The sequence below is a fragment of the Amphibalanus amphitrite genome, unplaced genomic scaffold, assembly GCF_019059575.1.
Source record: "Amphibalanus amphitrite isolate SeventyFive unplaced genomic scaffold, NRLGWU_Aamphi_draft 001294F_arrow, whole genome shotgun sequence".
Taxonomy (NCBI): Eukaryota; Metazoa; Arthropoda; class Thecostraca; order Balanomorpha; family Balanidae; genus Amphibalanus; species Amphibalanus amphitrite.
Genome location: NW_024882787.1, coordinates 97,043 through 124,578, shown reverse-complemented (window position 1 = coordinate 124,578; position 27,536 = coordinate 97,043). Strand labels below are relative to the sequence as shown.

The following is a 27,536-nucleotide window of genomic DNA, read 5'->3' as shown; positions in this document are numbered from 1 at the left end:
GAGGAGGACAGAGGTCAGGTCAGGTCAGGTCACAGCACAGACGGTCCATGATCATCGCCAGCTCCACTGAGGGAGGACAGAGGCCAGGTCAGGTTAGGTCAGGTCACACGCCGCCGTACAGACGGTCCATGATCATCGCCAGCTCCACTGGAGGACAGAGGTCAGGTCAGGTCAGGTCACAGCACAGACGGTCCATGATCATCGCCAGCTCCACTGAGGGAGGACAGAGGTCAGGTCAGGTCAAGTCAGGTCACACTCTGCCGTGTGATCACGACCAGCTCCACTGTATGACAGAGGTCAGGTCAGGTCAGGTCACAGCACAGGCGGTCCATGATCATCGCCAGCTCCACTGGGGGCAGAGGTCAGGTCAGGTCAGGTCACACGCCGCCGTACAGACGGTCCATGATCATCGCCAGCTCCACTGCGGGAGGACAGAGAGGTCAGGTCAGGTCAGGTCACACGCTGCCGTACAGGCGGTCCATGATCATCGCCAGCTCCACTGCGGGAGAGAAGGTCAGGTCAGGTCAGGTCAGGTCACAGCACAGGCGGTCCATGATCATCGCCAGCTCCACTGGGGGAAGACAGAGGTCAGGTCAGGTCAGGTCACAGCACAGGCGGTCCATGATCATCGCCAGCTCCACTGTGGGAGGACAGAGGTCAGGTCAGGTCAGGTCAGGTCACATGCCGCCGTATGATCATCGCCAGCTCCACTGGAGGACAGAGGTCAGGTCACTGGTCAGGTCAGGTCACACTCCGCCGTATGATCACGACCAGCTTCACTGGGGACAGAAGGCTATGCGCTAGTCAGATCAGTTCAAGTCAAGTCAGGTCAGGTCAGGCTGGTTCGTTTTGTCAACGTAAAACAGCCCACACTGCTATTTTGCCATAAACAATGCACTTTCCGGTCACGATATACCAATAACCAAGGTATATTGTCGAATTTAACAAGGCAAACCTAACGACAGGTTGATGCTTCGCTGTGCCCAATATAGCCCAGTATGATGCGTACAGTTTCACTGCGGATTGAGATAAAAACAGCACATGATGATGCGCACACGCCCCCAGTAAACAAAGCATCGACAGATGGAATAGAAGGTCGAGCGATGCATTCAATCGTAAAAACCCCAAACAGGTCCCGCATTTCACCGGATGCGCTAAATTACTCGTCATTCTGTCAGTCTATCAGTACGTCATAATAGCCGTCCTAACCACTGTTTACGCAACCCGTCCTCTGTGAGGGTTATGCAACATGCCATAATACACCGCCGCGCAAACATCAGCGCTTAAATGCCGGCATCCCGCGGTCGAACGTACGATACGAGCGCATTGTTTCGCTCGGAGCCGGTACAAACTGCCCCGCCAGGCGTGTCGCAACACGGGCCGTGATTCAGACTCGCCAATCCAGCCCTGGGCGCGGCGAGGATCCACGATATCCCGGCGGCTAGGTCACCGCACCCCAGCAGGCCTCGGTGCCACCCTGAGCCAGCATCAGGCGGCATCCTACCCTGCCCTATGTCACCCCGACCCTCCCGCGGCAGGCCCCTGTGTTTTCCCTTGTGCCCCCGCCACCCCACTTCTGCGCCACTCCGACCCTTGCACCAGCGCCACCGCGACCCTTGCACCGGCCGGGCCCCTATGCTATGTCATCCCGTCCTGTTCCACCCGGGCCCCCATGCCACCCCCGTCCCGTACCACCCGGCTCTGTGCGCCAGCCCCTGAACCGCCCTGCGCTCTGGCGGCGCCCCCGCCACCCCGCGCCCCTCGACGTCGGATATGTTGCGCCACCCGTCCTCCATCCGGGCGATTTTAATACAATCCATCGCGTCGCCGCCGGCTGGAGCCCACCAGCCCTCCCTCCCTCCCCACCCGAACTGCATCACGGACCAATCCAGACGAACTGCCGGCCGGCGGCCGTCGTCCTCGTCGACACCGACAGCCGCCGTCGATTCCGTCGAAGTTGCGAACTCGGTCACCCCGCGCCGAGTTCGGCACGCCGGCCGCGGCCCACGAGCGCGCGGCGTGGCCGATACGGGCACTAATGGACCGCGCACAGGCGCCGCGTTTGACAGGCGGCCCGGCCGCGTTCAGTGGTCTCATTAGTTTCTGTCGCCTTTGGCGGTCAGTGACGCCCGCTGCCGAAACTGTCCTCAGCCGGTCGGTCGGTCGGTCGGTCGATCGGTCGGCTGTTGCCCCGGTCACCAGTCCAGCCCAGTGCGGCGATACACCGCGAGACACGTGCCTCCCGACCGTCATTTGCATGCCGCATAAGGACCGACGCATTACCGCTAACGGCAGACGACCGGCCGCAAATCGGCCACCGATATGCCATCGGAAACAGGACCGAAATTTGCGCACCACCGCGCCGCGCCGGGGTCACACTCGCGGCGCCGCGAGGTCGAACGGGAAGCTAACCGGCTATAGGTCAGTGTCCAGCGCTCGAAGCGGGTGTCAGCCGACAGCGAACGCTAATCGGCCGACCGGAGTCCGAGTAGCCGGGCGTTAAAGCCGACCAGCTCTGGTCAGAGGTGGTAAATGGTAATGCGTATGCAGACGGCACTCGACGGGTCACTGAGGACAATGGGGACCGGGCGGGGAGGGGCGGCGGTGACGTCGGTTAAAGGGCCGCTAAACAGGAAACTATTGACATCCCGCCGGCCGGCGGTGGCTCGGCGGATGCGGCTCTAAATCCAGGGCCGCCGCCCCTTCCTGCAGTGTGTCCCAGAACGATACACTGCCACCAGCATCACCACTATCATCTCCTCTCTCTCTCAATCAGTCTCTGTCCGCCGCCGACACCACCGCGGGGCCGATAACGACGCTGGGCGCCGCGCGGGGGCGGCAGAGACGCCGCCAGGGCGGTAAGCAGCCTTCATCGCTCATCTCAGCGCATCTGGGGGGAACCGGCGACCACCGCCACCGGCCGGGGAGGCTGGCTCTGATGACACTCTCCGCGGGGGCCCGACTGACGCATACGTTCAGCCCCTCCCCAACTACAACAGGGAAGGAACGGGGAAGTATGTAGAACAGGGAAGGGAAGGACAAAGATTGCTTAACTTACAGGGCAGGGCAGGGCAGGGTACGTACCGGCCTTCAGCGGACGGGGCACGCCGCCAACGAACACCGTCTTCCGGGGGTCGAGCGGCAGCGAGGCGTCCAGCACAAAGTCGGCGTCGGAGAGCTTCCACGGCCGAATCTGCACCGGCTTGTCCTTGATGGTCGGCGACGAGACGCACAGGTAGAGCTTGTCGTCGTCCTGGATACACGTGTCGATCAGCTGCTGCACGGAGCTCTCGTCCTGCGGGTACACAGGTCAGAGGTCAGAGGCGGCAGGTGTAGGGTCAGAGACAGCAGGTGGTAGGGTCAGAGACGGCGGGTGTAGGGTCAGAGACGGCGGGTGTAGGGTCAGAGACGGCAGGTGTAGGGTCAGAGGTCAGAGACAGCAAGTGCAGGGTGAGCGGTCAGACGCCAGGCGTATGGTCAGAGGTCGTGGTTACAAGGGTAGTGGGCCAAAAGTTCGATAGTGGAAGTCGGAGAGGAAGGGTTAAATGGTAAGAGTGCTGAGGGTTGTGCTCAGTATAGGCTGTGAGAGCCACTAGCTCACGGTGCCTCTGGTGGTAAGAAGCTTGACGGACTTGCGTGGGAGGGACTGATCCTCTAACAGCTCCGGTCTCCAGCCCTATCGAGCCACGCTGGAGTGCTCTCTGATCACAACCGACTACGCAGAGTGCTGCGGTGACAGGGCCGCACTTCGACACCGATAGTAACCCACCCAGACCCAGGGACAAGCAACACCTCCACCGAGCGGATATTGCACAATTTGTCTGCACGTTTCCAATAACACCCTGGCGTAACGCACCACCTGACGTGTCATTTTACCTCGCAGCTGACTCCTGCCACAAGAAGCCGTGCTAGAAAAGCTGTGCTCCCCCGCACCACGGCGCGGCGGCAGCGTCTCATTAAATTCCCCACCGCGACCACAGACTCGAGAAATGCCGGCTGAGCGGCTCGCTCCAACTCATCTCGGAGGTTTTGCGGGGCTGCTGCAGCGCCGCGCTGTCTGCGGGGTTTTTGTGGAGGGGGGGGGGCAGACTCCAGGTAGCATCCCGGGCGACACCGGCTGGCGGGGGCGGCGGCGGCTGATCGTTACAAATGGGCCACCAGCGCGGCCAACAACAGACCAATTACGCCCGCCTCTGCAGCCCACAGTCAATGTCCCGGCCCCGGGAGAGAGAGAGAGGTGGTGGCCCCCGCCGCACGGCAGGGACCTGGCGACCCGGGCCGGGGCTCATACCAGGCCTGGGTGGTGCCCAGTGACCAAGAGGAGGCGAGGCGATTGCGAAAGGATCACGCGACGGCTAACTGGGATTGTGTACTGCCACAGTGTTAACTTTTGGGCACGGCAGACACGTCTAAATAATGAGAGCATTGTGAAGACAAAAAAGGCTTAAAGTCAATGTGACCGATTTACTGTGAAGGAGTGGCAGAAGATGACAAATGGAAGAGGAAAATTGAAGAGAAAATGCCAAAATGTTGAAGAAATAAAAGGAATTTAGGCGTCACGAGAGATGGCATCGGGTGAGGTCCCCAGGACATCACATGAGCCTCACTAACACATGTCCCAGGTAGCCGGTGACATCCACTGCCCCGTGCACCTCGCCCATAAGTAGGCCACTGGGTCAAACCGTGACACGGTTGCATGCATCACCATACTTAGAGCCCGCCTCGCTTCACCACATGGCTCATCGATTTGGCGTCCACACCTGGGCTCATCCAAAGCCGATCAGTTACATGGTCCGGGACGGGTGTCACTCCCTCGTCAATACTCCACATAGAGGCTGGCCCGACGACTGACAGCGGGGCGGCCGGCGTGACGCGTTGCATAAGTCCCGAGCCCGGCGCCGGACGTCATCACCGACAACGGTATATTGTCTCATAAGCCTGTCGCCGGGCGGGCCCGGAGCCGTGAGCCGCTTACAGGGACTGCTCATGATGCATGCCAACCGGCCGGCTGAGCCCGGCTTGTCCGGCCCGCTGACTGACTGGCCGGCTGGGGGCAGTCTGGTCCGGACTGTGCGGCGGCAGGACGGGACAGGCGGGCAGCGGCCTGACAGGACAGGCGGGCAGCGGCCCGACAGGACAGGCGGGCAGGACACTCCGGTCCGCACTGGGCTGAGTTCCCAGCCCGGCGGTAGCGGTGCGCCGGTCTATACGGGCCGATCGGCCGCCGCCGCCGCCGCCGCTGGGTCAGTGTGACAGCGCCGATCGATCGACGGCGCGGCGCGGCGCGGCTCGGCGGCCGGTGCGCCGCTTCTGTCACAGCGGCGCCACGCCACAGCTGCCGGCGGCTCGGTGGCACACCTGGCCCGCCGCCATTACCGGCCCAAGAACGACGCCTCACACTCGGCCACGCAGCCGCGCGCACAGACGCGCACACAGGAGACTGACTGTTGGCACAGATGGTGGAGGCCCGGCGCTACCCCTCCCCCTGACCCGGTCACTGGGCCGACCCGGGGGTGACCCTTGGCTAATGCGCAGCCCGCAGAGATTACTGACCAGGCAGCCTCTGGGGCCGATACCTTCTGGGAAGCTGTGACGAGGCAGGATGTTACGACCTTAGGGACGAGACGGGGCCGCGTATGCGGTAGCAGTTGCAGATTGCGGTTTGAGACAGGATGATGACTCAGAGATGGGAACATTATGGTGCGCCACTCAGTTTTCTGAATTGCATGCACACAGGGCATGGTTGAAGGAAGGGGTCCAAGACCGTTGTTGTCGATTCCATTCATGCAGCGGCCGATAAGTTTAATGCTAAAAATGGACAACATTGACGGTGACGCGCACACACGTCGAGAATAGGAGGGAGTGAATGAGTGTTGGAAGCGAATAACATGCCAAGTAAAAGGCCGTGCGGTTGGACAAAATGCCAAGTAGTGTCCGTTGTCCATGAAGTAGGCACGAATAACAATCCCACAGCCACAAACGGCTTTGGATTGGACAAAAAAGGCTATAAGCCGAGCATTTAAATCCAGTCATGACGCAACGCTGTGTTGCCGAGGGAAACAACGGTTTAATGCATGCACTGCAGTTACCATGACAAATCTGCCCCACAGTATGACCCACTCTGCTAAATCATACATATTCAAAGTTGCAAATGAGCATATAACAGCAGGCCAACACATACCTACCACATAGCATTGGACATTATGCAGCTGTGCACGAGGAATGCCCCCTCCGCTCCCCTGCCCTGACGCGCTTATGGAACATTCCCAACATACCTGGAATAGCAGGAAGGCGTATCCCTTGGGCGGGAAGTAGCTCTTCGACTCAGCCTTGTGCGGCCAGTCGACCACCAGAGGGCCGAATCGACGGAACGAGGCAGTGATCTCCTCTGAAACACAATAAGGGGAAAATCGTTACAGCAAAGTCACCAACATCACACATACGTAGGTCGCACAAGGTAGCATCGCCCTATCTCCAAGCGAAGGCGTCAGAGTGGCACAGAGCGGCCAGAGCGGGCCGGTTGGAGGTGCGCCGCGGCGCCACAAATGTCACCGGCGCGTCACGACCGTCACACTGTGACAGAGACAGCCGAGCCGTCACGGCTGGGCGCCGTGCAGCGCTGGGCAGTATCGCCCCGATCTCCCCCGTGTCATAAAGGTGAAACACTGGCGCCGTTACGGTAACAAACGAGAGATGTAGATATGGCACGCCTCTGCGCCAAGCGTCGGCGGTTTAGTCGAAAGTTACGCCTCACAGAACTTCGCAGACATCAAATGGGAGCCATCAGCAGTGACAGAAGAGTGTCATCAATACTGGAAAATTCATAATTCTAGCCGGCCGACAAAGAACGGTGCCAGCCATTATTCTTCCCGGCGCTGACAATAGTTTCACAACGCGCCTGGAGGACCCACGCGCCTCCAAATACGGATCACTGGTGTCCACGGTCCCACACAACACTCCAACGGCGAGTCGTCACCTGAGAGCCTCGTCATCCCACACCACAGCAGCGGCGGCAGCGGCGCAACACACCTCCAACCGTGAAGACACATCACCTATCGCCCCTCACAACAGGTGAAGACACATCGCCCTGCCAGAGCCCCTCCTTTCCTGGACAACAACGCGACGCAGCGCAGCGCGACACTATTTATATACACTGTGCGCGACACGACGCAGCCTGCCTTATCTTTGCCATCATATATCGCTCCAGTAACCAACGCGACGCCGAGCGTCGTAGTCGGCTCGTCTTCGTCGCTTTCGGCGACATCAGACGCGACTACCTCGATGACGTCGCGCTGAGAGCGACGGTGGCAGTTTCGGCTGCCGGTGCTCACACCATGCATCTCGCGGTGAGCCGTGGGAGACAGAGCGACGCCGTGCACGGTGCAGGACCGCCAGACGGCGTGTCTGATCCGCCCGTGGTGCACAGACGTCGGGTGCAGTCCCAGGGTCTCGGGTGGCGAGTGACGAGTGGTGGTTGATAGCACATGAGGCGACAGCTTGGTGACAGACAGGAGGCCTGGGTCAGGGAAGAGCTGGTGAATGAGATAAGGAACCAGACTGGGTCAGAAGCGGGATACGTTGGGTGGAAGCTAAGATTGAATGAGACTACCGTTCGCGCAGCGATAGCGTGAGTGAGAGCTCGGCCGACCTGCAACTCACCCGCTGCCCGACACGGCCCCACACGTCTCGTCATGTGCACTGCGAAACCGTGAGACGGTCCCACGAGAAAGGCCGTCACCGGGCGGCGACACCGTGACCTGCTCATTCCCACAAACCGTTACCGACCACGCAAATTGTGCCCTGACCACCCGGCCCGTGATAATCTCCTCCAAAACAACACACCAGCTCAGATGCAAAACTCGGACGGCGGGCGGCTCTTCCAAAAGCTGCCAGCGCAAGACAAACGACCCATTAGCGGCATTCTATATGTCTTCTCGGCGCGATGTTATCGCAGCTCGGGTCCCCCGGGGCGGCGCGCGTGACCTGATCGTCGAGCCCGTCGGACGCCCCTGGCGGCGCCGCTCCAAAAACGCCGCCGATACCATCGGCCACCGCACGACGCGACGTTTTTCGGCCGAAAACAGGCCGAGAGGCGGTCCGGAGCGACCTCGGAGGCGTGCCATTATATGGATTCGGTCTGTTCTAGTTTGGCGTGCTGGCAGGACAGAGCGACAGACGGACAGACGGACGAGTGGCGCCTCCGGCAGAGGCGGAGCAGCCGCTCACAAGTTCGATTGTGGATAATGTCGCCCAATGATCCGGCCCTGACGACGGAAAATACGGCGCTGATGAGCCGCTGATTGCCCGCATAATTGACTTTTTCCCAAGGCGGTTGGATGTTGACGGCTGAAGGTCGTACCGGCTGCTTTTTAGTGTTCGCCGTGGGAAACGAGAACAGAGGATTCAAACGTTTCACCAATTAGGCCATGATTAAACAATAACAACACGACAGTGTCTGTTGTTCACCTGAGACACGAAAGTCTATAAACCGATGTCTCATCTGGAATGACCTCGTTTTTTAACGGTATATGTTCCCGTGTCAGGCAGATAGAAACCACCCATGACCTCAAAACCTTCCCCGTTTGCAGCAAGGCTATATCTAAGTTCCTCTCACCTGTACCCTGTCTGAGCTCCACCCTCTAGCTCCCGCACTACCACCGAGCCGCGAGCCACGGACTTCCTCCGATCAATCCCTCCAATCAATCCACCTAGAGGCCGGCCCATCGAGCCATCGAGCCGTGTCCGTCCCCCTGCCGCCGGATACGCCCCCACCCCTCGGGGCAAGGTGATGAGATCAGAGAGCCATATTGGCCGAGCCCCGTCGGCCGATCTGAGCCCCGATCCGGTCATATACGCTCCAGTCACCCGCCGCAGACCCGTCCCTCGGAGCTCTATCGGCCCCTCAGAGTCCCCCGGATATCACATTGGCCAGTCGGTGGTCCGGCTTGCTTCTCCGCCGCCCGCCCACAGCGGGCCGACCCGGGCGATGGTGGCGCGGACAAATCAGTAGATCATCGTCGCTGTCGCCATCGACGTCGTCGCTCGTCGTCGGCTGCGACCAGGATAGCGGTGCCACCGGTAGCCGCGGCGGGCGGGGGCGGGGGCGGGGGCGGGCAGACCATCGATCGTGCGTCCTGGGACGGTGGACACGCACCCGGGCTGACCACTGGGAGTCAGCCCCCGGCCGGCGCCACTGCCCCACACCGCACCGGTAACGGGTAAACCACCGCGACACTGCCAGCACCAGCGCCGAGGGAGCGCACAAAGCCGCGTCAGGTGTCGCATAAAGTGAGAGCGAATAGGCCGGACACGAAGGCGGAGAGTGCGGGGGTTACTACATAGGGGTTACGTATCACGGCCGAAGGATTAGTCGGCTCACGTCATTTCGGCACTGCTGCCAGACCATGACGACATGCTGATGCATTGACGTGACATTACGTGACGAAGACTTGACGTGCAGAGAGCACAAGGAAGTATGTGATTATACGGCGGCTGAGGTAAGCCGTGTAGCGGTATCCAGCACGGAAGCAAGGCGGTATGACGGATAATAAACTAATTTGGAAACCGCATGCTTGCAGACGGTGTAATGCCTCCTAAAGCGACACGGGTCACAAAGTCGCGGAGTGCGTTTTACAGGCCATAGAAAACACGTTTACACAGAGCTGAAATGGTTGGTGGGCGCGACTGACTCGGAAACACGTCCAACTTTTGAATTTACGACTTGGTTTGTGCCACCATCGCAATGTGATAGCGCGGCACCGGTATTAAACACGCATCCGGCGAGTGTCGGTCCTGCCCGCCCACACACCTCCCAGCTTTGTTCTCCCTTCACACGCCCACCGGAGGCCACACAGACCGATACGCCTCTCGTCCGTCGGCGGGCGCGACGTTCCTCCCATCGCTATCTGTTCTCCTCCCGAGCCGCGGAGGCGCATCATTTGGCCGCCTCCCGGCCGTAAACGGCGCAGCAGACAGGCCGCCACCGGCCGGCGGGACTTAACAGCGCCGGTTTTGGCAGCCGGCGCGCTGCCGGCCCGATAAGACCGGCGCGGAACTGACGAACAGTATGCTGAGAAGCTCGAATGAGCGGCTAAATCGCACGACAAACACGCCCGCTCGCCAACGAGCCCGGCTGTCCCCAGAGGAGGAAACGAGCCGCTCGCGGGGAGCGTGCAAATGAAGCTGCCTCCTGCAGAGCACACAGCAATGGCCCACTCCGCGGGTAAATCACCTCGTTGGCAGTGCCAAAGAAGTGGTAAACCCGCCACAAAACACCGCGCCACCACCATAATTACAATCTCCAAATGTCCCAAAGCGTGCCAGCTAATAACGTCGGCATTAATGAACAAACCAAAGAAACTAAGCCTCACGGGTCGTGACTCGTAGTAGCTACATACATGACGACAAGCATTCCGCCATGCTGACCGGATAATCCAGGAATTCGGACGCAGAGCACAGACATGAGGCAACTACAAAGAACATGAACGGGGCGGAGCACCAGAGCAGCTGGCCAGACAGACACGACGAACTAGACAGCAACGTAATTAAATGTCACGCCATAGTTCTCGGAAACTAATGCGATCGCCACAGCAGTTCCGTTATTTATTTATAAAGGCAAGGGTTGGGACACATCCGGAGCGCTGGCGGCTTTATGCTGCGGCCGTGCCGAGCCGGGGCTGCAGGCGTGCTCTGAGTGCTGAGTAGTGGCGGCAGCTGTGCCCGATGGTCTACAGGTCGACATTTCATAGCCCATATCCGCCGCGTGACTTCACACAGCGCAGAAAAGGGCATCGGTGAATGGGTAAATGGCCGTTTAGCAATGTGAATAAATTCTCACTGTAACGGGAATCGGCGAAATGCAGGCGGGGAAAGCACCACACCATTCAAGTGTAAATCGTCTCCGAGCCAGCGGGCTTCCGAGATCCAATAGCATCTTGTTACAAACGATCGTATCAGTCGCGTCCTACCTCCGACCGTCCACCTCTAAGCCTCTTGGGCAACACCCCCTCCTGCCCTACTATCCCCATGCTTCTTCCTTTCTCTTTCTTCGCTCACCTTCGTCGATGTCGGGCGGCAGTCCTCCGACGAACACCTTGCGACTGTAGCGCTCGCCGTTCTCGCCGGATCCCGAGGAGCGGGGCGAAGTGCGCGAGGGGCTGATGGCGGCCAGACCCTCCAGCAGCGTGGGGTCGTCCAGCAGGTGGGCCGACGACTCGTCCAGGCCGGCAAACAGCGCCGGCTTACCTGTCAGAGGGAGAGCAGAGGGTCAGCGGGGGCGTTCGGGTCAGCGGAGCACTCGAGGGTGACCTGGGGCACAGAGGGTCAGCGGTGCACTCGAGGGTGACATGGGGCACGGAGGGTCAGCGGAGTACTCGGGGTGACGAGGGGCTTTCGCGGTGACGTGTGGTACAGAGAGTCAGTGGGGACACTGGGGAAGATGAGGTGGTCTTACTGTCACTACCGTCGAAGGTGCAGCAATGAGGTGTTTTGCATGTTGTGAGCGACAGGGGTAAGTGGTGGCTATGGACGAACTGGCAATCAAAAGAGGTCCATGCGCCAATGATGACTCATGATTGCACCAGTCGCGATAGAGAGGAAACATGGGAGTCACAACAGCGGACGGCAATCAGACCAGAGGATGGGAACTTACTACGGAGGAAGCCGGGGAGTCACAAATGCGCAAGGCAATCGGCTGATGGGGACTATCACTGCACCTAATGACAAACAAGGCGCCGGGGAGGAAGTGAAGAAAGTCGGTGATTCAAAGTGAGGAAGTTGGTGTGTGAAGCAAGTCGCAGAGAGGAAGTGGATGACTCAGCCCGAGGACGCAGAACAATGGGGGAAACTCCGAATTGATACCGGACTCAGCCGGGCCACAAAAGCCGTGTACCAATTTCGTCCTGGCGAACACGCTGTTTCCTCCAAAGGCAGTCGCACACCATGGAGCCTGCTTAACGGTGAAAGGTGTCATGGTGTCATGCGGCGCAAACAGTGCACGATTTTTATCACTTGCATGATAGCTGGATGTAAAATCCAGGTAAAGGCTGGCAGCAGACCAGCGCTATCGCAGCCCCTCAAATTAGCTGTCTTTTGCTGAGCGTTATGTACTCCCACCCAATCTAAAAAAGACCAAGACCCACAGTCACCGTTACATTCCCAGAGACGTCAGAGTTGCATTACTTCCACCAGAGTCCTTTGCAGACCAAATACCGCGCAAAAAGACGGACCGCGAGGTTTACGCGGCAGGAGAAAAGCGGCTGTCAGTTTGGTACGAAGTACCGCGCAGCAGTGCGTCAGGCGGGGGAAGTACGCCTGTAAGGCTGGCACGGTCTGCCGTCTGGACCGGTGGTTTGTCCCACCCTCGCAAGATACTCTTCGCACGCGACGACCCACGCGAACTTCAAACCCAGGGTCGCACGACAAGATGAGTTGGCATTTGCACCGCAAGGGCTTCCGCCAACAAAGCAAGAATCCCAGCCAGCCCTCATCCCACTCATACTCTATTCCGTCGAGCAGCCTTAACAAGTCAACAAAACGCCACTCATCACAACTAGCAGATCGCCTTCAACGCCCTGTAAGCCCATTGAGTCGGTGGTGTTGAAATTCCAGTCAGCAACGGCGCTCGCACACGCCCCTTTCCCGTGTTTACCAGCGAAATGCCGCAACCACGAGTGTCGGGACAGTGTTTACAAACGCGGCACATCAGTCTCCGCTCCACCACCGCAGTGATCCTAACCTCACCACCCGCGTCCGACCACCGCGATCCCGCTCCCCGCCTGCCCGCACCCGCTCGACATGTGTTCGCCGTCATGCAAAAACACGGCGAAAAACGACCCCAAGCAGGCGGCGCGGACTGCCCATAAAACGGCGGTCTTTCCAGCCGACTAGCTCGTCATCAGGCGACGGCCGTGCGGAGTCCCGGCACGCGACGACGACAGCAGCGGCGGCGGCAGTCGATGAAGACGGCTGGCTGGCGTCATCACAGCGACGCTATCGAGCACGACCGCTGCGGCTCCGCCCACTGGCCGACGCCGCAGCGGCAGAGCACTCGGCGCCGGTTCTATTTACTCTGCCTGACTCTGGACAGGACGACGCTGGGACAGCTCGCTAGTTCCCGGAACTGCATCGTACCAGCCCGACGATGACGTCTGAATGACGTCATCGTAACCCCGGCGGCGAATGTGACGCATTTGCAGCGCTGAGGCGGCACGGATGATGCCGGCGTTGAGCGCAGCGGCAGGTGATCAAATCATCAATAACCGAGGCTTCTGTGAGGTTCTCCTCAGTTGGAACAAATCCAGTCAACTTCAATAGCCGTGGGTGGTTCGGTTCAGTCCAGCTGGTGCGGGGGATGATGAATGCGGTGGCAGCCGATCCCAGACGCGTCACGAGATCGCCAGCCTCACAGCTGACTCCCTGGCATTTCTCCGGGCGTGGCCTGGCCAGACCTGGCGTGGCCCCAGCGCTCGGACGTCACCGGCCCCGCTGGCCGGCGCTCCTGGCGTCGCGTGGGTCCGTCCGAACTCACAGAGCGGCAGAGTCCGCTCCCACTCCAGCTCCTGAGAGACGCGCCGAGCCTCGCCGGGTGTCCAGATAAGCTGATTGTGGCCGGCGCGACTGCCTGTCTCATCGTGAGAGAGCGCCTCTGGGCCCGAGCGACGTGGCTTAGATGGCGTCCCCACGCGCCGCGCGAGTCACACAGTGGCGCGCCCACGCACAACGCTGACGCAGATACGCCGAATGGAAAATTTGACATTCATCGAGCCGTTTTTATTTGCATTGGTGAAGCGGAATCAAAGTAAACAAAAAGCGAATTCGGTAGCATCGCAAGAACTATCGCGTTGTTTTTCCCACCTAATATCACTCATGTACCTTGTCAGATAGGGCAGCTAATTTTCTTAAGACTGACAAACTACTATAATCTAGCCAGAATCGTTTAACTACCAATAAATAGCGGGCTGGTGAGCACAACAACAAGAGTGTGCCATAAAACAGTGCAGGAGGTCGCTAATCAACCGCGCCTCAACAAGTTAATAACAGCAGCTCCGAGTGGAGTTTCCAATTAGACCGCCGTCCATCGCGGCGTCGGAGAACCGTGGATAAACAGGCTCGGGTGCGCGGCAGGGCGTACGCAGCGGTGAGAGCTGCAGGGTTGCCTCCGGGTGTGTCGCTGTCACAGCTGCGAGCGCTGGGGAGCCCAGCTGGCGGCTGGGAGGGGAGCTAGAGGTACCGCGGGAAGCCAACTATTTCCTTCCACTGGAGGGAGACCTCGGCAATCGGCACAGAGCACATCGGGCGAGAGGTTTTCGAACCAAACCACAGCTGGATGACTCGTACGCAGCACGCTTACAGATGCAAGGCATTCAGAGCCCTGAACCAGCCACTTGATGAGGACGCGCCGACGCAAGGGTGCGACCGAGGCTTTGTCTTTGTCACCAGACCTGTGCAATCACGACGAAGTGCAGCCTTGAGCTGATAGCAGGCCATGAATCAGACGGACCCCGCTGCGCCTGATCCCCTGCAATCTCACAGATCCACTGAAGAATGCTTGCCGATTAGATAGGCAATCAACACTGCATCCATCGATCTGAAGCACGACTGGCTTTATCAATCACGAGACCTATGCAGACGGATTGCATTGTTTAAATCAGGTCGACGCTATGTTTCAGCGCTCGAGACTGTCGCCAATGTTTGTTGGGCAGACAGAAGGAACTGCCGGCCAGAGAGCCGAGCCAGCCACTGTGTTTTCGTTGGCCTCATGTCTGACGTGTTTTTAATTAGTCATTCGCTCTGAATAGCAGACAACAATCACCACCACGCTATGTAGCTTCGCTAGCGAAGCGACTCGGAAAAAAAACATCTCGAGGTGGAACAGCTGAAAATAGCAGGCTTGAGTAGCTGCAGAAAATAGCTGCTTTGAGTGAGCACCCTGATTGGTTCGGTAACGAGCAACGACGAAAGAAAACAAACAGCACGAGGAGGTCACGAAAAAGGTTCATATCTCAGCGACTGGAAAGAATCACCAGTTAACACACCCGATTACTCAACAGTAGGGTGAGGCTGAGTCCACCCAATTTATTCCGAGAACCGCGTCCCATTTCGATCCGCAGATATCCCTGCAATTTGCATCACCTCCCTGCGATCCTCGCGCACGAACTCCTCGAATAGCACCTGGCTTCTGCAAAAAGAACAGCCGGCATCGTCCCGCCGACAGACGACATTCATTCTGAGCGCTTCATCAGGCCACTCGGTTCGCGCAGCAATGACAGGCACGTGCCGAAACTTTCCGAGTGCCTCTGGCCACTCGGAGCAGCCGCGGCTGTGCCCAAGTGGACCACTTCTCGGCGCCCTCACAGCTCATTGGTAGTTGGAACGAGCGTTCGACGGCAGCTCGCGGTTCGGACGCGGAAGCTGGCGAGGACACCGGATGGATTGAGCTGAATCCTCGGTTTGGAGACCTCGTGCGAACGAGGCGGCGGAGGAGGCGGAGAACGCGGGTTGGTGTTGTCTAAGGTGACTCAGCCGGGCCGACGACTGGCAGTCGTCCCGTGCCAATTGGGCCGGAGATCCGTGCCGCTGGTGACGGGGGTTCGTGTCGTGTCACCACAGGTGCACCAGCCCAGATCCGATCGCGGATGTCCTCGGCGTGGTGAACGGTAGAAATCAACGGCGACGCAAGGAAGCTGACAATGCGATGAAGCCGATCAATAATGAAAAATGAACGTTGTTTAGTGTATGACGGAACGCTAAAAGCGAAAAGTTGACGGTCCCATGATGTTCACAGTTGCTGTCCACCTGCACCGCGCAGTATCCACCTGTCTTCCGACCCGATGCAGCCAGCAGCGACCGCAGCGCTGGACCCGTATATCTCCTGCAGCGTCCGACCAGTGACCAGCCCTCACCCCGCCGACGGCCGGCCCTATCGGCCCCGCAATCCTGCACCTGTCGGCTCGCGAACCGGTCTCACGGTGGCCGCTCGACGCTCCGAGCGGGGTACACAACGCGTCACCGCTGAATTCTCAGAGTCCCAAAAGGTAGGGCTGAGGTACCGTCGAGCCGCACCCGTGCCGTGCTAAATCGGCTAGCTCGCAGAGGTTTCAGCTGTGGGGGCGTGACGCACACGGCATGCCGTCTGCAGCGGGCTGCAATCCTCCCCTTCCCGCCTGACGCAGCGGTGTGTAAGTATCAGCACCCTGCTGTGGGGACTGTGCTGATCACCTCTCTGCGTGTGATGACACAGGGCACAGCCGCTGTCCCGCGACACACGCCTCATTACACAGGTGCTCGAGTCGCCTCTGGCGGCCGCCCACCGCCGACCCGCTACCATCCGTCCGCGGCGACCAGCGGCCTTGGGACATCGGTCAGAGCCGGCGCCCGGCCGTCACCCGACGGGCGGGGGCGGGGGCGGGGGCGGATGTCCGCTCCCCACAGACTCCCAGAAACACACAGAACTCAGCAAACGGCGGCGACGCAATGCAGATAGAGCACCCGCACAGCGGCCTCCCTGCAGCCACAGGGGCTGAGGCTGGCACGCGCCACGGGGCCCCCGTCAGGATGGGAGCCAGCCAGCTGTCTATCGCTCCCATCACTCAACACGAGGTCGTGTGCGCGCTACATATGCCACGCTGCTCAAAGCGCGCTACATATGCCACGTTGCTCAAACGACGCCATCCCTCAGTCTCTCGTACTCAGATCAGTCTCTCGAACTTGTACCCAAGTCTCAACTTCTGTCGAACTGACAAATCTTCGACCACAAATATCTGACTAGTGACCACAGCAACTCGTTGAGGAATATGTCCCTACTTCTATCGACAAGGTTTGATCCGCCGTCGATCTCCCTCGCTAGATCAGCACTGGCCAAACATGATAAATCGCATTACCAGTGTTATTTGCAACTCCTCGCAGATCCCCTCGCGCCCGGAGCGATAAAACATCAGCATTCAGCAAGCCATCTCACTCGCACTGTGTGTGTGTGCACAGCGCCGCTCAAAGGACACAGTGTGCGCGCTAGACTCTGTCCTATCAGTCACCCATCAAAATATGCAAGGCGGCGATGCACTTGTTTGATTACGCGGCCCTGAGCCGGTTCGGTGCCCCCGCAGCCGCGGGCGCGCCGGGCCGGCTGTGCAGGCTGACAAACACCCACCGGACCCGGCTGCAGACAGCCACCGAGCAGCGAGCAGCGGCAGCGCGCTACCCGCCGCCAGAGAGCGGCACCGTCATCAATGGCGACGGCACGCAGCGTCGATAGCGACGCTGCGAGGCGCCGGCGCAGTCCTCCTCCGAGAGGACAACACTGGCGGCGGCGCAGGACAGCCGCCCACCGCCCACCGCCCACCGCCCACCGCCGCCGGCAGCGCAAACAGATCTATAACCGGCGGCGGCGGCGGCTGGCGACGATCCAGGTCGGTCGCGTCGCTCCGCCGTGCCGCTGGCACGCGTCGTTCGATCTGCGGCGCTGCGGCGTGCCGTGGCACGCTCTCCGACCCGCACGGTGCGACAGGAACGTCCCCCGGACGCAGCTCCGTCCCATACCGCCCTCTCCGGCGGGGCACGAGGCCATTTGGCAGGCAGTCCACCGAGCCAGGCACCTGTGTCGATAAACAACGGCGCCACTGCCAGGCCAGTTCAATACCACCGGACGACGACCGCCATTGTGTCTATGTATAGCGCTCTTATGGTCGTCCGCCGGGTATCCCTGTTTGCCTGTTCAGTACCGTTTAGTTTGAGTATCGAGCTGGCGCTGTGTCGGGGTACGCCCATAAGACCGTCTGACCGAGCGGCGGGCAGAGACGGGCGGGTCTCGCTCGCCGCCTCCTTCCATGCCGCTCTCTGGGAGGGAACTCGGCGGTGACTGAGTCCACGCGACCCCGGCGACTCGGGCGACGGTACGGACCCCGTCACCAGCCATCTCGGCTCGCCGGGCCGACTGCAGCGGCCGTAAAGCGGCGCTGGGACCCGGCCGCCGCCGCCGCCGCCGTGCCCGCCGGCCCGCCGCTGGAGCCGGCTGCACCTGTCTGCACGGCGGAGCGCCGCCGAAGGTCGCCGCGCCGGGCCGGCCCGTGTGTGCCGACAGACAACAAGGTGCAGGTGGCAGCGAGCAGTGGCAGCGGTCGGTGCGGCAGCGGCCGCCTGCCGCTAGTCACCGCGCCGCCAGCGCCCGCCGCCAGCGCCGCGCTGGAGGAATTCGGCGTGCCTGCGCGGGGGTCCGCGGCGTTGACAGGTCATGGACACTAATAAGACGCACGTGCCACCACCAGGCGGTGGAGGTGGATTTAACCCCCTGGACCGGGCTCAGCGGGGGTCGGGACCCGCGGCTCGCGTCAGGAGCTCGACCCACAAATCTCCAGACCATGGGTCCCGCGGCCACCACCGAACCTCGTTAGAGATCCGTCAGCTCCGGGCCGCCGAGGGCGATGGCGGCGATGACGGCGGCGGCGCCCGGCCCATTTATCTGACCGGGACAGCCCTGACTGGCCCTGGCGGCACCCCTGTGACGTCATGGCCGCCGCTCGGGCGCTCCGACCGGTCGGTTCGGGGCCGTCCAGGGACAGTTCATCACGGAGGATCTGGGCGGCGACACCCGCCGGCCGCCGGCCGTCACCAGCTCTGTCAGCGCGGCAGACAGAAGCCCTGTTTCCATGACACTACGGACAGGATCGGATCGGCGAATCCGGATCGGCGAATCCGGATCAGCAGTGCCGTTTCCATGACCGATCCCTCCCGAAACGGGATTCGCACCGGGATTGGCCGATCCGGATCGGCTTCTCTAATCCGGGATTGGTAGACGTAACTGGCGCGCTGCGGCGATTTACTTCATAATTCCCTTCATAACGTTCTCAAACTAATGCGATTCAAGCGGTAAGTTGTGTCTTTTCAGGGATCTGTGCCACCGTTTGTGCGCAGAGACTACCGACTGGGATTCAGCGACCACGCTGTCAGTGTTAAAGACTGTACGGCCGGCGGCGAGACTGTACCCGGGCGGCGGCGAGACTGTACGGCCGGCGGCGAGGGTCCCCGCCGCGGCGGGTGTGGGAGACGGCGCGACCTTGGCGCGTCCCCTAGTGTCGCGCGGTGCCGCTCGGGGAGGGTGGACATAGGTGTGCTGAGTGTGTATTGTCGTCTGTCGTCTTCTCTTGCGACCATGTAAGTTTCTGCCGTGCTTTGTAACAATTGGTTAAGAAAATTTATCCCAACTATTGCAGCAAACATTAACCGCAGACCAAAACTGGCGCCGAAACGCTCAGTTCAAAATGGCGGCGGCGCCGCCTGCCGCAAAGGGAATAGTGCTGCCATATGCTGCCAAAGAGGGATCGGCCTCTCTAATCTTCTTTTTGAATCCGGATTACCCGATCCGATCCCCCAACGCGAAATGTGCCGTTTCCATGGTCGTTTGAATCCGGATTCGGAGCTAATCCGGATTCAGAAGTGTCATGGAAACGGGGCTAGAGTCAGTCGGCCGTCGGCACCCGCCGCCGCGCCGGTCTCTGATCATCGATCGGTACTTACAGGCAGCTGCCTCAGAAACCACCCAGCTCACAAATCACTATCAGTCAAAATAACCGGTCATCACTACATTGCAGTCGCTAGGCAAGTCATCCCAAGTCACTGCAGCCAGCCAATACCAGTCACTGTGACCAGTCTAGACCAGCTCCCACCAGTCATCTCGTCTGCAGCTGCAGTGCCGGCCTTCGCCTCCTCCCGCCCAACTAAGCCCCACCGCCCGTTTACAGCTACAGCCTCGATCACGGTGGCAATTGCAGACTCATGCGTCACGTAGCATCTTCGGCATGGCGTGCCAGCGACGGGGCGGTAACGAAGCCGTCCGTGACGGACGAGCCACGGCCGAGCGCGGCGCGTTTCGTGAGTCCCGGCCCGGGGCGGGGGCGGGGGCGGGGGCGGGGGCGGGGGCGGGGGCGGCAATAACTCACCGTGCAGCTGGGCCAGAGAGTGCATGGCGCTCGGAGCGCAGTTGACGTAGCCTGAAACACGAGGATGACCAAGTTAGACGCGCTGACGGACGACTAACCGTGGCGGAGATGGCACCACAGACTGTGCCGGCGCGGAGCTCGGCGGCTGACAGACCGCCTGACGGCCGCTGCCGGCATATGACAGACGGACATGGTGCCGGGCTCACAGCATGACGGGCTTTCTGACGCAAACAGGACGTGGGGACACGGGTGACATGGGGGATTGGGATTATTTGATCGCACCTTCACATGGCTGAAAGGAACCATCGGTAATAGCTCAGATAGTTTATCCAAGAAGAGGAAGGCAGGGACAAAAGGAAGTGACGTCTGTCTGACCACAGAGCGCCGTTGTGTATTGTGATGGACACACGCTTTGCTGCTGTCACCGCATCTCAGCTGTGTGCTAATTGTTTTAGATCAGTGACCAGAAGACAGTCCTAAATATCCAATGGTCTGTGTCGAAGGTGGTGTGTCTGACCGACCCCCTTTCTCTCTTTTCCGTCATGCGTTACACGTCAGGGAACGAATGAACCATCTCAGAAGCCACAAACCATCCCACAAGCTCCACCGAGCGAACCCACAAACAGAGGAGCACCAGTCTCAGCCCAACTCCGGCGCCTCTCCCCATGACGGGCGCGCCGCCAACCGGCACTTCGCCGACCGGCCCGGTCCCGCTCCCCATCTGCCCACACAAACACTGGGGCCGCTCCCCGGAGCGGCGCGGCCAACATCCACTAAACCTCGGCGCGACACGGCACAGCCGCTCGAGTCAGCGCAGCGTGACTCTGCCTCACCGAGTCACAGCGTGAGTCAAATCCGAGTGTCTGTGGTCTCCGTGGACCGCTCGCCGGTCTCCGGAGACCGCTCTCCGGTCCGTCCCCGGTCCCGTGACCAGAGCTCATGGCCGCCAGACGCGCGTGCCGGCGTCGGTGTCCTGTTCCGTGTCACGAGGCCGCTCGGACTCGTACGCAGGCCGTCAGTAGCCAGAGCAGCCAGAGCAGCCAGACAGCCGCCGCCGGATTCTGGGTCACGTCACATGGCTAGTGATTGGCGTGACGTTATGCTGAGGTCCACTGGACATCGCTCGGGGGTCCGGGAGTCCGGGAGGGGTCCGGGAATGACGTGACTTAGTAAAGTAATGGGCGATCGCTGGTCATCGGTTAGGTCATTATCAGTGCTACCCAGAGGCCCGGTATGTATGGAAGCATGAAGAAACCCGCGTTCCTCCGTCGCCACTCACTGCCAGCTGCTCTCCAATCATTCGGCCCTCGTAAGACCCGGTACGGCAGATAGCCGTACTGGGCACGGCATACGCCACGGCCGCGGGGCGGTGACGTGCAGAAGCGGCCACGACACTTCCTGGTGTCACCACTGGTGCCATGACGACCCGGCCTTTCTGTTTACATACCACCGTGTTCAGCCGAGAAGCGGGTGTCCCGTGGACGTGACTGAATGTAACGCTGATTGGGCTGTATTTCCAATCACGCGTTAGAGGTGCGATCCATCATGTGTCAATGCTTCTCAGTAACGGGGTCTAATGCATTACCAATATTACTTTCCTGATATGAACGTCACTTTACAGGTTCACCTTCGTTAACAGTAAAACAAACAATACAACCCGGCAAGGCACGACCGACTGGCCGAGTCAGCTCCGCCAAGGTCGCCGTGCAGTCGCTGACTTTCCCGTTTTTCACGGGGGCGCCGGTCGCGCTCGGCGAAGGCCACCGGTCGGCCCAGTTCGTGTTTCGGCTGGGCGCAGCGTGTGCTCCGACTAGGAAGTCGTGACGGCCGCCTATCGGCACAGGAAACATCAGCAGACACGGCGAGCCGACTGCGGACACCGCACGCCGATTGTGGACGCCGCCGACAGGAAATTCCCCGGCGCGCGCACCCACCGGGGGGCGCAGCTCCGTGTCCATAGCAGATGGACAGCGTCACACCGAGACTGCCGCGCCGGTCTGACTCAGATCAAGGAGCGGAGAGATCCACCAGGCCCTGACAATGACCTGACGTGCGCCGAACCCGGGACAGACACCGGCCAGGGCCCGCCAGCCGGACTGAGGGCAGTGCCGGCCGGTCCCTGAGCGGCCCCTCTGACCGGTGAATAATGTGCGCTCGTGACCACACCCAGCCGCTCCCGACGGCCGCGCTGGCAGCGGCGCCGACGCTCCGGGGCCATGGGGAGCGGCGCGCCGGGCCGTGGGGTGCGGGCCGGGGGGAGGGCGGGGCGGGGCGGGGCGGGGTAGGGCATCAGGGTGGGGCGGCGCTGCCAGCAGGCCCAGCTGGCCGACTCCCAGCGCAGCCCAGGGGTGACCCTGTGACCTGGGAACGTCCGGGCCGACCGACAGCGCGGCTCCGCACCGGCTGACCCGGCGCCGCGCCGGTGCCGACGAGGCGGCGGTGCAGCGCGGACAAAGCCGTGCCCGCCGCCGCCGCCCCCGCCCACCAGCCGCCCATGGCTGGGTCGGGCCGTCGGCGGCGACGGGGATCGACCGGGCGACAGGGGCCGGTCGGCCGGCAGCGTCAGTCGTCTGCGCCGAGAGCCGGCCAGCCCAGACGGACGGCACCGCCCCCACACTGAGCGCCCGCCGCGGCCCGCTGGTGCGTGAGAACGGCGACTATGGCCCGATGATAATGGATTCTCACTGCCGCAAGACGCACGTGGTAGATGATTCTCAAAGCGAGAATTACTGAATACCGGTATGTCCATCGTCGGGATCCATCTAAAAGTGAATACCTTTCACTTTCTAAGCGCAGATTGGAAGTCACATGCGGTGGGCGGTAGGTTGTCGATCTTTTACCTCCAACAGCGCCGTCATGCGAGGCCATACATACGGGCGGGCGAGCGCAGGTGTTCCGTTCAGGTCAATTTCACACCAGGCGCGCGCCTGTCAGAGTTCAGAGTTCCGTACCGAGTTCAGACGGCCGGACAGACTTTGAGCTCACCCGGCCGGACTGGCCTCCCACACACTCACTAAGTCGTTAACCCAATTTGAGCGCCGGCAATCTGACTGGCCGACGGATTTGTTTGATGTCCGGCCGACTGGGTTATTTGCCCCAGTGGCGCTGACGGAACAGCTTCAGAGACTCTGAATGCAGTCCGGGGCGGCCTTCCCCGTCGCTCGGACGTGGGCGTCGGGGCCGACGCGACGGCAGCGTCGTCGCCTCGCTGGGCAGGCCGCCGCGGTCGATATGTATGCCTGCCTGCTGGCCGGCAGCGGAGGCGGCGGCGGCGGCGGCGGCGGCGGCGGGTCGCCCCGCTATTGACCGGCGCTCGGCGCGTCCTGCGTACCACGCAGCCCACTCCCAACGTGCCACCGTGGACGCCCCCAGGGCCAGAGGCGGCGGGCGACGGGTCACGAAAACACCCTGCCGACATACCCCCGAAACGACCCGCCGACCGCCGCGGGCTCGGTAACCCGTGTCAACATCGCGCCGCTACTTTTCCAGATTATCGGCCATCAAACCCCATTCAATCCGAATTGCACTGTACTTTTTCCGCACATGTTTGATTTGAGCAAATCCGACTGCAGGCTTCGTCGCGCACGTTGCGCCGACCTTGACAATAGCCAGCAGAGTCGCTTCCGTCGCCTCCGTCGCCACCGGCCTCGTCTCCAAAGCGGGCGAATTGGAGCGCGACAGGGCCGGGGACGATTCGACGCGCGCGACTCTCAGTAAACACGATCATAGTGGCCTCCGGCCTGATGAAGCTGATTAAAGCCGGTTAGTTACACAGTGCGCCGGTGGGCCGCCGTCGTGTTGATCGAGAGAAGAGGCGGCATCCTGTCGGCCGAGTAACTATGCGCGCCCTGCCAGTTAATGGCCACCGGATACGAGCCAGCACACAACGAGAGATGGGAGGCCGCGGCAAGGGGCCGAGCGTGGAGGGCGGAATAAGGACGGCAGATGCGCCGTCTGCACATTGCAGCCAAGAGGGAAGCCAGCGGGCGCTGCGCGCGTATACGTCAAGTAGAATATGGAAGAACAGGGTGACTAAAGAGTTAAAATAGTCTTTCATCAAGTGTCCGCTCACTGGCGGGTCCAGGGGGATTTGGGGCAAATGCCTCCCCCCGCACAAAAATTTGCGGTTTTTCGACAATAAAACGAAAACTAAACAACTTTTAATTTTGAAAAAAAAAGTTTTAAACTGCACAGCAGTGCGTGAGAAATTGAAACTCGATGAGTTTTTTTTTTGGAATTTGAAGAAACTTTTTGGGGGTATGCCCCTCCCCCGCAGCGTCCAAGACCGCCTTTCTGGATCCGCCAGTGTGTCGAATCTGCCAGCACTACAGTGCATAAACAATACATATGTAAGCCAGTGCGATGTCTAGCATATGCTCCTAAATTCCCGCTTCTTGTTGTTCTCCATTTCCCGGCCATTTCTCAGATGCAGCGTTTTGCTCTAAATTTATCTTCGCCGTTCGATTGGCCGGATTTCAAGGATCATAGCACACGACAGAAAGCCGCTGAATTTTAACAAAGCCGGCGGCGGCTGCTCCGTCTGCCGCTCGGCAGCCCGAGTGGAGCACTCGTTCCCGGCAATCCGGAGAGCTTCTCATTCGCCAATATCCATTCCACTCGGGTGGTTGGCGCCGGCGGATAACAAATAGCTCGGCGGCGCGGCCGCACCACCGCAGGTGGAAAACACAGGCGGCCACGGCGCACGGCCCGCCGCGCCGGCCCGGAGACGTATGGGCCTCATAAGGGGTCGGCAGGGCACAGAAAACGGCCCAGCCGCCGCCACCGCCGCCACCGCCGGCGGTCGCGGCCGCGCCGGGGACGCAGCACGGCACAAAGTCGTAAATATCCGGAGCCAAGTGACTGGCTTGTTTTGCCGCAGCCCGGCAGTTTGCATGCAGACGTGCCGCTTATTTGGCCGAGCCTGTGAAAAGGCGACGGCGCAGGCGAGGACGTGGGCGACGATAGCAGCATTATGGGCGGCGGATGCAGGGCGGTTTTAGGGCGGTGGGCGGTGGACTCAGGGCGGTGGGCGGCGGATTCAGGGCGGTGGGCGGCGGATTCAGGGCGGTGGGCGGTGGATGCAGGGCGGTGGGCGGCGGATGGAGGGCGGTGGGCGGCAGATGCAGGGTGGTGGGCGGCGGATGGAGGGCAGTGGGCGGCGGATTCCGGGCGGTGGGCGGTGGATGCGGGGCGGTGGGCGGCGAATGGAGGTCGGTGGGCGGTAGATGGAGGGCTGTGAGTTATCCTTCACTAAGGTCGACGGGTTCTCAACCTCGGTTTGCGGACCATCGAACAGGTGATTTGTTCAAAAAATAAAATAAATCACTGAAACGCAGTGAACGACATGATCCGTTCAGTCATGTCTGTGAACGACGACGGCGGACGGTGGAGCTCGCTCAATCTGCACATTGTTCGGTTCACATAGCGGCGACGGGAGAGGGCTGTGGGTCACTGAGCTCACCAAACAGCCGAGGGCGCAGGGCGGTGGCCGATGGAATCTATGGCGTTGCATCAGAAGGACGGTGGGCGGTAGATTGCATCCGGCGTGCCGGGCGGTGACTGCTGGGCGGTGGTCAGGGCAGTGAGAGGTACCGGGCGGTGGCCGCAACGGTGAGAGGTACCGAGCGGTGACTGCCGCCGCGTGATAGCCGCACGGTCCGCCCTCTCGACCCTCCATTCAGCGCCCAACGCAAACATCGAGACACGCCTCTGTCATGGAACAAAAACTCGCCGATGACAATACGTCGGAACAACAGGTGACGGGACAAAACCCGCAAAAAGGCAAAATGCAAACTCATCACTGTAGAAACAAAGGCAGGTACGCCATAGGCTTCAGGGCAGGCCGTCAGCGAAGTTCTTTCTATCGTGAACGTACCGTGAAGAAATAGTTGGCTACAGGTCAGCCTTCAGGGGATCGATCATGATAATTATGATGGAACTGCCTTTCATCCGCCAAGCGGGCTCTTAATAATATGGAGCGCCTTAAATCACGGTACCACATCTGTCTATTAGGGTGTGTCGATAGTCGCAGATTCGCGTTAGACAAAGATATTAATTGGCGCGAGCATGCCAAAACACTAGCCCTGCAGTTGGTTTTGCGTAAAAATGCGATTTGACGAGGCTCGGGCAGGTCGAAGTTACAGCGAAAAAGTCGCAGTCGACGGTGCTGCCACCTACATTGCCAATAACGGGCACTATCATATCGTGATAATTGGGGTAGTTTCAAATGAGAAATTACTTCTATTTTTGTTCAAACTGCTTAAGAAGAAATAAAACTTTTCGGAAACACACATTTTTCCCAAATATCGCGTTCCATTTTTTCCTGTTGAGTTGTTAGGAAAGTGGTAAATTTCAAGGTTAACGGCTAAAAAACGAAACAGGAGGAACAGAGCAGGAATCACCAAGACGTGTGCCGCGCCGATGCTGTAGCCTGTAGATAAGGGGTGAGCAACAAAACCAGCATACCTAACGATTTTGATTACTGATAGATATTTTTTCTCTAAATGGAAGACTATTAGTAACTCAGGCAAGCCTTCTAATATAGGAATCGACAGGGTTGCGGTAAAAGGTACAATCGATGGCACATTACAATTATTCTGAGTTGGGTAACAACACTCTTCAGATACCTACATCAACAACCTCACTATCTCCTATATGGGAGCTATATCATCTGATTCCAGCGCCCTGAAAACAAACAGGTTATTACCAAAAATCTCTATATTAGCGCCTACCGACATACGCTGGATGACGCTATCAATACCCGACATTTGTAAAAGGTGATTCGCCACACAGCCCGCCGGCGTCTGAGGGGTTGAATAAGTGAGCCAGATTGCCAGCGACTCACCGCTGAACTACCGGGCATAACAAAACGGACGATGCGACATGACTCAGAGATCATCACAGACGCAACGAAAAATGTAACCGAAGGCCATCTGAGCTGTTGTTGTTGTTGTTGTTGTGTGTTCCCTCCAGCCGCGTCACCGCGGTGTAGCCGTGCGGCTCTGGAGGTCCCTCACGGCGGCCGCCAGGGCCGCCACCTCTCCGTCGTCGCGGACGTCTTCCGGGTTCGGGAAAATCGTTCCGTACATCCGGAGACGCCAGCCCATGAGGGCCGAGCAACGGAAGAAGAAGTGCCGGGGCGTGTGGCCTCCTCCCGGCACACGGTGCACCGGCTCGCCGCACAGTCGGTGTCAGGGCACTGGCGGCAATCATCGGAAGGGTTCCGTCCAATCCGGTGAAGGTATTGGCGGGATCCTGACCAGTGGCCCGCGCGGAGCTGGTGGACGTCGACGGCCGACGATCTGTCCCCCGTCGCGGCCGGCGGCGGCAGCCGGTTCTCCATCAGGGTCCGGTACCAGCCCTCCGGCCAGGTGGCGATGGTGCGGTCGCGGGCCAGTCTGGCGGCCGCGCGGTGGGCGGCAGCGACGTCCACCGGGACCGCCGCCTGGGGGAGCGCGGTCGCCTCCTTGGCGATCTGGTCGGCGCGCTCGTTTCCGTCGACGCCGCAATGGGACGGCACCGTCCCACTGTAGGTGGATCCGGCGGGACGGACCGGCCAGGGCCGCTAGTTCGGTCCAGATGGCGGCTCCTAGCAGGGTCTTCTGG

The 27,536-nt window shown here is 60.3% G+C and overlaps 1 protein-coding gene across 1 annotated transcript in view; it reads right to left on the bottom strand.

The window, feature by feature from the left end:
- The window catches only part of LOC122371931 (cytoplasmic polyadenylation element-binding protein 2-like), a 65,481-nt gene that overhangs the window by 9,613 nt on the left and 28,332 nt on the right, over positions 1 to 27,536 (bottom strand). The window contains exons 3-6 of the mRNA XM_043348730.1: positions 19,932 to 19,982; positions 11,056 to 11,244; positions 6,276 to 6,388; positions 3,085 to 3,295 (exon numbers count right to left, since the gene is read on the bottom strand). Of these exons, the coding sequence (XP_043204665.1) occupies positions 3,085 to 3,295; positions 6,276 to 6,388; positions 11,056 to 11,244; positions 19,932 to 19,982 (564 nt within the window). The remainder of the gene's footprint in view (positions 1 to 3,084; positions 3,296 to 6,275; positions 6,389 to 11,055; positions 11,245 to 19,931; positions 19,983 to 27,536) is intronic.